The sequence below is a fragment of the Zonotrichia leucophrys genome, chromosome Z (genome assembly GCF_028769735.1).
Source record: "Zonotrichia leucophrys gambelii isolate GWCS_2022_RI chromosome Z, RI_Zleu_2.0, whole genome shotgun sequence".
NCBI classification, from domain to species: domain Eukaryota; kingdom Metazoa; phylum Chordata; class Aves; order Passeriformes; family Passerellidae; genus Zonotrichia; species Zonotrichia leucophrys.
In genome coordinates, this window is record NC_088200.1 from 11059729 (window position 1) to 11071813 (window position 12085).

The 12085-nt window shown below is 42.8% G+C and overlaps 2 protein-coding genes across 2 annotated transcripts; one reads left to right on the forward strand and one right to left on the reverse strand.

The window, feature by feature from the left end:
* Window positions 1-986: 986 nt before the first annotated feature.
* On the reverse strand, window positions 987-6361 carry RAD1 (RAD1 checkpoint DNA exonuclease). Its single transcript, XM_064736134.1, has 5 exons — window positions 6032-6361; window positions 4408-4516; window positions 3549-3807; window positions 3094-3192; window positions 987-2760 (listed from the first exon to the last, which is right to left on the reverse strand). The coding sequence occupies exons 1-5, from the start codon at window positions 6224-6226 to the stop codon at window positions 2577-2579; spliced, it is 846 nt and encodes a 281-aa protein (XP_064592204.1). The 5' UTR covers window positions 6227-6361; the 3' UTR covers window positions 987-2576.
* BRIX1 (biogenesis of ribosomes BRX1) lies at window positions 6316-11050 on the forward strand. Its single transcript, XM_064736133.1, has 10 exons — window positions 6316-6633; window positions 7320-7431; window positions 7819-7862; window positions 8483-8553; window positions 8926-8975; window positions 9071-9144; window positions 9243-9293; window positions 9583-9684; window positions 10200-10328; window positions 10652-11050. Exons 1-10 carry the CDS (start codon window positions 6466-6468, stop codon window positions 10919-10921), a joined length of 1071 nt encoding a protein of 356 aa, XP_064592203.1. The 5' UTR covers window positions 6316-6465; the 3' UTR covers window positions 10922-11050.
* Window positions 11051-12085: the final 1035 nt, after the last annotated feature.

A 12085-nucleotide genomic window follows, 5' to 3' on the forward strand; every position in this document is an offset into this window, starting at 1 on the left:
AAGGCACTGGAGACAGCTGCCAACCCAGGAACTGGTTTACTTCACAAGACAAGTAATTCTGAGTTCTTGCATGCACCATTTTAAGAAAGCAGATGGGCAAAATCTGAGCTATGAGAACCCTCTTCTGTGACGCTATAAAAAGAAAAAAATGTGAGCTGAACATTTCTTTTGCTGCAGGTTTCCTGTAGTCTGCAAGGGAAAAGGTCTTGTTAAATAGCAGGGACAAGAGGTACTGAGGGTAACCTGAGTTCTGGATCCATGGAAAGTGTAGCAGGAAATCCAGCACAGCAGTGGATATCTGCAGAATTTATGTAACTTACCAGGTCAAAAAGATGCAGTGCCCTTTTAGTCACAATCCTCTTCACCCTTTTTATTTTACTGAGCTTGAATGCAGAAATGTAACTGAATTCATCACAGATGGATCCTAAATCAATTCACTGCCTTTCAGCACCAAGGCTGCAGCCCAGATTTCCCATGTTCTTGTCTCCCTAAAACCACATCCATGAAAGTCAAAAGTGCACAAGCACCTCCCTACCTCTGGGAGCCCAGGCTGGGACTCAGCCCATTTGGGGTACAGACATTAACTCCTGCACAAACCATATGTGCCTTTAATATCTAATACTAAATGCAAGTTATTTTCTGGTATTTTGTGGTGTTCTAACTTCTAAGGGTATTGTTCCTATGATTACTGTTGGTAGGCCACAGAAGAAATCATTAAAAGTACTATTTCAAGAAGGAACACAATACATCTGTAGGCAATTACATAAAAATTCAAATGTTAAGCCACAATTCCTGAACACAATACAAGAAACTTGGATATTCTAAAATAAATCACAACAAGAAAGTGGTGTGTTCTACTTCATTTTTATCCTGTCACCCAGGGATTATGTAAATCATCCTTGATACTCAGTAGTCAGGGACAATATTAATAACTCCCAATGAGACCATAACCTTTTTTCATTGAAGAAATTGACACAGTAAGCCAGAAGGAAGTTCATTTATACTTGTCTTGGGTATATTTTAGTTTGGAAAAAAGACCCAGTGAGTAAGAGTAATTTAGAATATTAGGTATTTATGTCAGCCTTGTAGTTCAAAAATTTGTAATTGTTTATTAATTTCAAACAGTTAACTTTATTGTAAACTTTATTGCAAACTTTATTGCAACAAATGGATGATTTGCACAAAAAACCAACAAAAGTGAACAGATAACACTGTGTATTCCAAAAGTGTACTCTTGCTGGCATAAGCAAGAGGTGAAAAATTATCCACAAAAACATTTTAAAATAAACCCAAAGGATTCTGCTGAATTGTAACACAATCAACTTTGTAACATATGAACACACTGTTTTCCATAGAAAACAAAGCAAGACCTCATCTGACAGACAACAAAACTTGACCAGAGACTAAAGCTGCAGAAACCACCTGGAGATTGCTGACTCTGCTCACTGCCCACAGCAGAGAGGCAGCAGGGCTCAGTCTCTGTGTGGGATCTGCAGACTCTGCATCCAGTCCCGTGCCTGGCTGCTCCCAGGTACGTCCCGTTCTGGGCAGGGTCCTTGGTGTGAAAGGACAAGGGGACTTGTACCTAAACACAGCCCACCTGCTGCTCTGGAGGTGGACACTGCAGAAAACTGCCCAGGAACCACACTCTCCTGACAGTGAGCACGAGGTCAGCCCCGTTTTTGGCAGATTTGAATACAGCACTCCATGTACCGTTCAGCAGCGACTCCTGCTGCTGAGAGGCTACTGAGAAGGCAAATGAAATTCATAAAAAATTTTCAGTGTGAGACTTTTCTATCTTATGATTCTTAGCACCACCAGTAGAGAGCAGCAGAGTAGGAACAGGGACATGAGCACACAGAAACAGCTCAGCTGCAGCATTCTTGCAGATGTGTAATAAACGACTGACCCAAAACAATGATGTTGCCAGGACCGCTGTGAGTAATGAGTAAGTAAATCCTGGCTTCTATATCAATTTACCAATTCAACATCAGTTTGCAGACATCAAATTGGTGTCAGATGGAATTCCAAGGAATTGAGTTATATTAAGAATTAATCAAGATGAGGAGAAGCCTAGTGGCTTCACTGACAAAACATGTCAGCATTTGCCAGCAAGAAACCACCTGCTGCTATTAAGAGATGTGTTTGAAAATGTTGCTCTCTTTGAAGACAAATTTGGTTTTAAGTCACTGAAAGTTATCTGGCTAGTATACAACAAGTATTCAGATTTTCCCCTGTGTAATTGAATGCTAGAAGCCAAAGACAAAAAACAGCACAGACAAAATTCTTGGAGAATGCTGCAAAAAGCATCAATGTACTACACAAACAGTACTTTAACATCTGTGTTGGAAGCAGTGTCTATAAGACATCAACTCCCCTTTCCGCTTTTTCAGTTTGAGTCAAGGCTAAGAAATGTTTGCAGTGGAAGAAAATGAAAGTTTTCAACTTTCTTATTCCAGAGCTAAAAAATAAAGACAATATTAACTCTATCAAACTTTACAGCTTTCATTTAGTTTTGTAAAAAAATATAATATTTTATACAACCAAAAATATATTACAGACGCCAGCACACACACCTACAGTTCTGCTTCAGTGATGTTCTCATCAGGGCAACAATAGTATTCCACAAAACAGATCTGTCCATCTTCATTCCTAATCATGTACTGCAGTGAAAGAAATCCTTGAGCATCTGTTCGAATGGACACTTTGCAAGACAAAGCCAGTGCCTTTGTGGATGGTTTAAGCAAAGAAATCTTGTACCTGCAGGAGAAAATGTTATTATCATATATTATTCAAGTAATGTGAAAAAAATACATTGTGCAAAGAGGAGCTGAAACATTAGTCACAAATAAAGACCCAGAATAAACGAAAAACAGTTAGGAATGCACTTATTTGCTCTTTCCCTGGTAACAACATTAAACTGTCATCGTCAGCGCTTAGCTTTTGATAACAGACACAGTCTTTTATCAGATGGGGAGTATTTTTTCCCCCCTCATACTAATAAAATAAATGTTACAGAAATACCAAAGCAGTTTTGAAACTTCCCATCAAGAATGCATGACCAGGCACAGAGGGCATCAGTCACTTTCTAACCTGTTTGTCTGAGTCTGGTTACAGTGGAATGCTTCCATCAAATCAGAGTCCCTAGGGTAGTCTAGATGGGCACTTCCAGCATTTCCAAAAGTGGATAACCTGGAAGACAAAAAGCACCATCACAAAATACCTAACGAGAGCTCCGTAAAAACTCACCAAAATGAGTCATTGTACATATCTCATGATTGTTTCACAAAACACTGCTGTTTGTTTCACTTTATTTAATCAAAAATGCTAAACTGTCCACACCAATGTCACATTTATGAAGTTGTCAAAATATTCATTACTATGTTAATTAGAGAACATACTGTGATTTGCTATACTCATTACAATTCTTCCTGAAATGAAGGAATTAATTCTAAAGTAATTCCCCTCTCTCCACGGTGAAAACTTCCACTCCTCACCAGCTAAGGCAGCCAAGCACAAACATTTGAGTTCAAAGCCATTTCTAGTACCTGAAGTAGGGTTTATCTGGAGACATGGTAATCTGCAGAACCTCACTGGTCATGTCCAGTTCAGCAAATGCCTCTCGCAGTCCCTCTGACTGCAGGATAATTTTATTAACCACCTTTGTACTGCAGAAATCAAAATCTAACAACTCCTCAGGTTCTTGAGTGTTGATTTTGCACACTGTTACCACTCCTCCTTCTTCCAAGAACAGCATCAGGGGATACCCGTAACCACGGTAACACAATCTAAGGGCCGTTGATGTTCCTGAAAATGAGAATGAAATATACATCCTGCAGAAACCACAGCTAGGGCATTTGATTACTTTAGAAAACTCACATTTTTCTCGCACACAAGCCACAGATCAACAGCAGTGCTGCCTCCCAGACACCTCTGAAATGCTAATGGTTGTGCAGTAAAATTAAATTACTTGCCTGGAGACAACTCAAATCCAAATAATTTCACCCACCACAAAAGAAACACCAGCTGTGACACTTAAGACACACTACAAACGGTTTAGAGGAATTGGAAAATCCTCATGGTCCTGTGGCTCTCTCTGGCTCACATCATCCTTCCTTACTACTCTTGTTACTTGTGCAAACTGAAGTTAATGCAGCTGAGCTTGTGCTGTGGTCACACCCTCCTGTGGCAGGTCATCACCACCTGAACCTCTGGTTTCCCAAAATCACAGTGCTCTTTAGAACACTCGATTTAGATCGTTAGGTCAGCCACAACCAAAACTGTAGAGGAATGAGGAGCTCAAGGCAGAGCTGCTGCAAGGGCAGAACTGCCCAGGAAGCTGCCATGTGAGTACACATCCTGCAGCACCCACACAGCCTCCCGTGGATTCATGGAAATAGACCACACCTGGCAAGGAGCTGGTTCCAAAAATGGTCAGGCAGTCCAGAAGAACAGACAGACTGATCCGGAACATCACAGACTCCTCCTGAACGGAAAATTCCTGGAAAATTTCTGCCTGTAAGTTAAAGAAAAGAGATGAAAAGCTGAGAGTTTCTGCAATTATTTTACAGTTTAAACTTCAAGGTTTTCCACCCAGAAAGCAGTGCAACGCAAAGTGATTTCTACATGCAACACAGCATTGATTATAGAAAAATGGGTCTTCATCCTCAAAACTAGGAAAACACAATCAAACCACACTTGAAACGAGGTAAGATGCCATAAACATGAAATCCTAAATACATGTCTATTATGGTTTAAGTACAACCTACAAACAGTAAAGCTAGAGCTGCTTGCTTCTGGAGCTAGAAACATTCATGGAACGGTACAATGTATCACCCTTCTCCAGTAACAATAATTACATTTTTTATGCTCAGTGCATGCATAAGCACTCCAAACACTAGAAGGACATAAGAACAGATCAGAACAGTCACTTCACCACTCTGAAATATGTGCTGAATCCTGCCTTTGACTAGCCTGAGAGGGATAAACTGCTCCATGCTATCCTGTCTGTTGCTGGCACTCACTGCTTTGTGGCACCTACAAGAATGGAGTGTCTCAGAAATAAACCAGGGTGCCATGAGCTGCCTTTGGAAAAGTGATTTCATATTTTCCTGACAGCCCAGAGGGAAAACCCCATCCTGGGGTGCTTTGAGCACAGCACAACCATCTTTAATCTAGTGTCTGTGCATCTGTACTCTTTCACAGCTGACTTAAATCCAACCTTTTAGCTTTGGGATGAGCTATAAAAACACCTAAAGAGGAATACTATGGACACCTGCCGTGCAGCTAAGCACAGCATGGCCAGAAGGAGCCATGAATTTGGCAGACACCAATACATTAGATGAGGGTGCAAACCCAATACCCTGTCGGGTGCTCAGGGATGTAGTGCTGCAGGATTTGGAATTCCAGCAGTATGGACACCCATAAACAAGGGCAGCCTCACCATGGCCCTTCCTCCATGCCAGCTCAGGCCCCTCTGCCTTGCTCCCAGCAAAGTCTCTCCTTCTCCGCAGGTGAGCACATGGAATTGTGAGGGTTGAGAGGGACCTCTGGAGATCATCCAGTCCAACCCCTCTGCCAAGGCAGGGTCACCTGGAGCAGTGACAGGGAACACATCCAGAACACATCCAGGCCGGGTTAGACTGTCTCCAGAGAGGGAAACTCCAAGACCTCCCTGGCATTCTGCTCCAGTGCACTACCCCCCGAAGCGTAAAGAAGTGCTTCCTCGTGTTGAGGGAAACTTCGGTGGTTTATTTTATGCCCATCGCCCTCCTTCCTGTCACTGGTCACCACAGAAAGGAGTCTGGCACCATCTTAATGAGACTCTCAGTCTGCTCTTCTCCAGACTAAACAGACCCAGGTCCTGCAGGCTGCCTCACAAGAGACGCTCCAGTCCTTTACTCATCTTTGTGGCCTCCGCTGGACCCTGTCCAGAGACTCCTTGTCTCCTCGGTGCCCCGAGAGCGACGGTGACCGAGGCCTGCGCAGGGCCTGCAGCAGCCGCGCCCTCCCCTCGCCCGTGTCCCGGTACCTGGATGAAGGCGTTGGCCTGGATGCACTTGGCATCCTCCACCGTGACGCGCAGCCCGCTGGCCGTGGCCAGGCAGGTGGCGTGGTCTTGGAAGTGCACGGCCCGCAGGAGGCTGGACAGGTGCCGCGCATTGTCCAGGCTGGCCGACAGCGCGTACCGCTCGCCGCTGGCGGGCGGCTGCGCCGAGAACGGCATGGCCCGGCACCGCGAACGAGGAACAGCGGGAGCGCAGGAGGCGGGAATGCAGGAAGTGGGAATACAGGAAGTGGGAAGGCAGGAAGTAGGAATGCAAGAGGCGGGAGGGCAGGAAGCGGGATTTCAGGAGGCGGGGCGCGGGCACGGCGAACGGAGGGAGCGCAGGAAGTGAGATCACGGCCTCGGCGGCGCAGGAAACGCGAGCGCAGGAAGCGGGGCGGGCGAGGAGCCGTCGCGGCATGGCGTGCGGGCGGATGGCGGTCAAGAGGAAGCGTGGAGCGCTGGCCGCGGGGAAGGCGAAGCGCGCCAGGAGCGCCCCGAGCGCGGGCGAGGCGACGCCGGAGAGCGGCCCCAGGGATGGCAGCGTCCCGCCGCAGGAATACAGCATCCCGCCGCCCGTGTCCCAGGTACCGCCGCTCGGCCCGGCGCTCCGGTTGTGTGAGGGAACGCGGCTGAGCCGTGACAGAGGGGTTTGTTCGTAGTCTTTTATAATAGCGGCACAAGTAAAAAGTGGCGGTGCGTTGTTTCCGTGAGAATACGCGAAAAGCGCTGTCCTGGACGATGTCGGCAAGATGTGTTATCTCAGTCTCAGAACTATTGGGAAGAGTTGGGCAATTCTTTTCCATACAGAGGCTGTGTGGAAACTGTGCCTGTTCCATTTAGGAATCATGCGGAGAAGGTTTCGGTAATTGTTTGCATGTAGGAAAAACGTAAAGTACTGACTGTAAACACCAAGGTTTCGCAATTTCGACTGGAGAATCTGGGCTGCGCTCTGGGGGTGTTCCCGAGCCCATTTTGCAGGAAAATAAGCGACGCACGTGGAGTTTTAGCAGTTGGGTGGGAGTGCAAGGCTGTGCCCGGGAGCACGCCGTGGATCGGGATGGGCACGGCTCCTCCTGTAAAAAGCAGGGCCCCCTTTTTTGTAGGGCAGTTTCCACTCTTGCTGAGAGCGTGGTTCTGTCTGCATGGGAGATAAAAACGAAGGTTATCGCTGTGTCTTTCGGTATTCACTGTCCAAGCGGTAATTTTGCTGCATTATAATAACATTAAGGCTAGCAGCTTCCCATGTGACTGTTGTGTCTTTTTTTTCTAGGGCAAATGGAAAAACAAGGAGCGAGTGCTGATATTCTCCTCTCGTGGAATTAATTTCAGAACAAGACATCTAATGCAGGACTTAAGGACATTGATGCCTCACTCTAAAGCAGGTAGGGGTTGAACATCATTCCTAACTTATATTTTGAGAATGCTTTTAAGCCAAGAGCTCCTAACACCCTGTTCTTTTATTTTTTTAAATGTGGTACAGAAGAGTTTTGATGAAACTTTTATCTCAAACAAACACCTTTTGAGCCAGCAAGTACAGCAATTTTTGTATCCTAGTATTTTCTGGGAAGTGAATCCTATGGCATCACTCCTGAGCCTGCACAGTTAGTTTTGTTGCTATGTTTAGATATTCCATAACAGGACAGAAGCAGTTTGATAATTACCCTTTCATTTATAAACTAGTAAATTTTTTGTAAAAAGCCTGACTGATACAATAATCTCCTGTATTGAATTAGTTTTCCAGCCTTGTAAATGTTGGTTTTGTCTTCCAGATACAAAAATGGACCGTAAAGACCAGTTATTTGTAATCAATGAGGTAATTCAGGATTTATCTTGGTGCTTCTTTATTTTATTTTATTTTCTATGGAAATTCAGTATACAAGGGGAAGGGGCAACCAAGTTCAAAGTGTAACTTCATAGGTGAAAATTACTGATACCCAAAAAGCCAAAAGTTGACTTTTGATTAATAAAACCAGAATGAAACATTTAATTAGATACAGATTTTCATCATGAAGAAATACAGCATATTGAAGAAGAAATACAGCATAATGTGCTTTTCTCTGTAGGTGAGAAGTGTAGTACAGCTTATGCTTGAACAGTGCAGGACACAAATATGCAGCCAGCCCAAAGGTAGTAGGATGTTGATAGTTCTGAACCTGGAACCTAATGTCTCAGCTCCTGCTCTTGTGTTTGTATCTGGAGAGCTTATCAAGTTTGTAGCTTTAGTGAGGTTATTACTCCTTGTAGTAAGTATGTGAAATTTTTTTTAAAACCCAACCAAAATTTGAGTGTCAGTAGATGTCATTTCATAAGACAAGATCTTTCCTTTTTGAACTTGCATTTTGGAGAGAAGAAAATATTAGAGATAAATGTGGAAAGTTATCAAAAATGTCTTCGGGATGTTTGTAAGCAGCTAATTTGATGTGTCTTGTGTAGGTGTGTGAAATGAAAAACTGCAATAAGTGCATCTTTTTTGAAGCCAAAAAGAAACAGGATCTCTACATGTGGTAAGGAAATGTTATGTTTTGTTACATTTCTGTTTATTTGTTTCAGTTCTAGCTGAAGCTTCTTACTGTAATAGTGAAGATGCATGAAATACGGCTGCTTAGTTAAATTTGTTCTAATATTGCACTTCTGGGGATAGTGCAAATTTACAATGTGTGAACAGCTTTTGGTGCCTGTTTGCAGAAGCATTTTACAAAATTACTTAGAAAACAAGTGTTTACGAGCTTTTTAAAGGAACTCAGTACAGATATAAAAGTGACAGAAACTACTTCAATGCAGGAATAGCTGGTTGGGGTGTAGTGTGGAAATCCAGCATGTATTCTCCCTGCTGTTAACATTTTTCTTTCTCTCTTCCCACCACTTGTCCTCTGAAGGCTTTCAAACACACCACAGGGACCATCTGCTAAGTTCTTGGTGCAGAATGGTAAGCTGGTGGACATTATTGTGTTTGTATTCTTGCTGTTCTGTCTGAAACGTTTTCTGTAAGTAGTAACTTCTTTTTTTTTTTAATCACTGTAGTTCACACACTGGCTGAATTGAAGATGACAGGAAATTGCCTAAGGGGCTCAAGACCCCTTTTGTCTTTTGATCCAGTAAGTATAGGTTTTATTTCATTTGGGTAGGTTCTTACTCTTGTTGCATGACTATTGCATTTAGCCTTGTATGTAAAACAAATTTTTATTTGTTGTAGATATTTGACCGGGAGCCTCACTATGCCCTGCTAAAAGAATTGTTTATTCAGGTCAGTCTATAGTTTGAGTGTTTCTTCGCTGGAGATGTTTTTTGGCAACACACTTAAAAATCGCAAGTGGTTTTTTTTCAAGTAGCAGTTTTACACTTCTGAACTTTGAAAATATCAAAAAGGATTTGGATCATGTTCTTAGCATCACTCAGACACTTATTCTTAAGTTTTGGGTTATGAGATGTAAGCTTGGATTGGGAACTTAGTAAATTAAAAGGAGTTTAGAAAGAGCCATTTGTGTTTTACCTCTTAACTTGCACATGTTCAGAAACACTGCCTTTTATTACAGATATTTGGTACACCACAGTACCACCCCAAAAGCCAGCCTTTTGTTGATCATGTTTTCACCTTCACCGTCACTGATGAAAGGATCTGGTTCCGCAATTACCAGGTGAGTGGTCTCTTCTAGCTCTTCAAAAGGAGTCAGTGGAGTAACTTCATATCAAATCCACTAAATGAAATAAGAGTCATGATTATTGTTATCAGGTGCTAGTGCTTGCAGATTCAGTGTCCTGCAATCACAACCTTTTCCCATATCTCTGGAGAGATCTAGTTCACTGAACTTGCATTCATCAAGTTGTGATTCTGTGAGGGACGTCATGGTGTCAGGACACACTACCCAAGGCCTAAACTGTGCCGTAACCAAAGTTGCTGCTTTGACCCAAAGTGATCTAGAGCTTACTTTCTGTAGAAGGAATTCACAAATACAGAGTACTCCTAAAGCTTGCTTGAATTCCTAAGAACTGCTCTATGTACAGAACTGGGTTTATGGAAATATAACTAATCAGGTACCTTATCTTGAATTTAAGTCCAATTGTGTATTACCATATATATGCAAGGTGCCTGCAAGGTCGTATGCTTTAATTCGATCTGTGAGAAATTGAGAAAGTTTTCTTTTTATTGCAGATAATAGAAGAAGATGCATCTCTAGTAGAAATTGGGCCTCGTTTTGTCCTGAACCTCATAAAAATCTTCCAAGGTAGCTTTGGAGGACCAACTCTCTATGAAAATCCTCATTACCGGTCCCCAAATATGGTAAGCAGCTCTGCCTTTGTTTTCTCTTTCATTTAGCAACTAATTAGAAAGCCAGCCTTGCCGTCAGTCTGTGCAGGAGCATCAAATACGCCTTTCCCCATGACCCTTTGTAGTGCCCTAAGCTGGTGACAGTTGGAGGACAGAGTAGTTTTGTGATCATGAAGTGAATGCAAAAGTCATGTCACTGAAAAGATGACATTACACTGAGGGTCTTGGCAATTAAGCAGAGAAATTAGTATTAAAGAAATTAGTTGCTTTAACAACAGATTTCTTCCATCGTGCTTATTTGAAATGTGATGACATTTAAATTCTTGTTTTTTTAGCATCGCCGGCTGATAAGATTGTCAGTGGCAGCTAAGTTTAGAGAGAAGCAGCAGGTGAAAGAAGTGCAGATGGTAAAGAAAAAAGGAACTAAGGTCCTTGTTGAAGAAGATCCTACTGAAGTAGTCTTTGAAACTCCAGCTGAAGAGAAGCCAGTGGAAATACAGCTTGTGAAACCAGAGTCAAAGCCAATTGTTAAAGATAAGAAGAAGCTACGTAAAATTCAGAGGAAAAAGCAAAAAAAGCTATTTAGAACTGAAGGATCTAAATAGATAGATGTTACAAGGAATGAAACTTCATACAATATCAACCGAATATTGTAAATATTTGAATTTACATTGTACAGACAAGCATGTCTGAACTTCAATTTTAAGTGAATAAAACATACATTTCTTTGTAAAGATTGAGTTTGCATTCTTTTATTGTCTTATGTGTTTCTGAGTTTTCAGAAATAATGTGGCAACTCATTCAGCCTGGCCTTAAACATTTCCAGGGATGGGACATCACAACTGTTCTGGACGACTTCTCTGGGGCTATTTCTTTATTTCATACCTTTAGTTGACAGTTCCTGATCTCATGACCTGGTTCTTCCACTCTCTAGTTCTGCACTGCTCCAGACTTTCTTGTGTTTCAAAGTCTTGCCCATGCCCTGTTTCTGTTTGATACCTCTGTTTCAATTTCCAGCATCTTAAGGCTGAAAAGACACAACAGGCTGGAGAGAAAGCTGACCTGTTAAATTCTAAATACCGCCCCACCCAGCAGGACGAGGGAAATCCCATGTGCCTTCTGCAGCAAAGTAGTCTGTGTGCCAAGTGATTGGAAAGAAAGATTGGTGAATATAGGCATGTGCTCCGTTACATAGTCTAATACAGAGACAGCTGAGTTGGAAAGGACCCCCATCAGGATAATTGAGTCCAATTTTACTCCTTGCAGAACTTTGTAACACTAAGCCGTATGACTGAGGATCATACAGACCCTCTTTTTAACTCTTGACAGGCTTGTTGCCACTTCCCTGGGAACTGACTATCCTCTGTGTAAAGAGCCTTGGTGTTCAACAGGAATTTCCCCAACACAATGTCCTTTAACCCCAGCTGGCAACTCAGCCCCAGAGAGCTGGGTGCTCATTCTCCCTTGGTAGGGTGGGGAAGAGAATTGGAAGGGTAGAAATGAAAAGTTATGAGTGCAGATAAAGACTTAAGAAAAAAAACAGAGCTTTTTGCAAAGCAAAAGCCATGCACAGAAGCAAAACAAAACAAGGAATTTATCTACTATGTCCTCTGGGTAGGGACGTATTCACCTCCCAAGAAAGCTGGGTTCCATCATGTAACACTGACTCAGGAAGACAAATGTGTCACTCTCAGTGTTCCCCCTCTCTTCCTCCAGCTTTGTATGCTGAGCATGGTGCCATGCTGTGTAGGATAGCCCTGCAGTCAGCT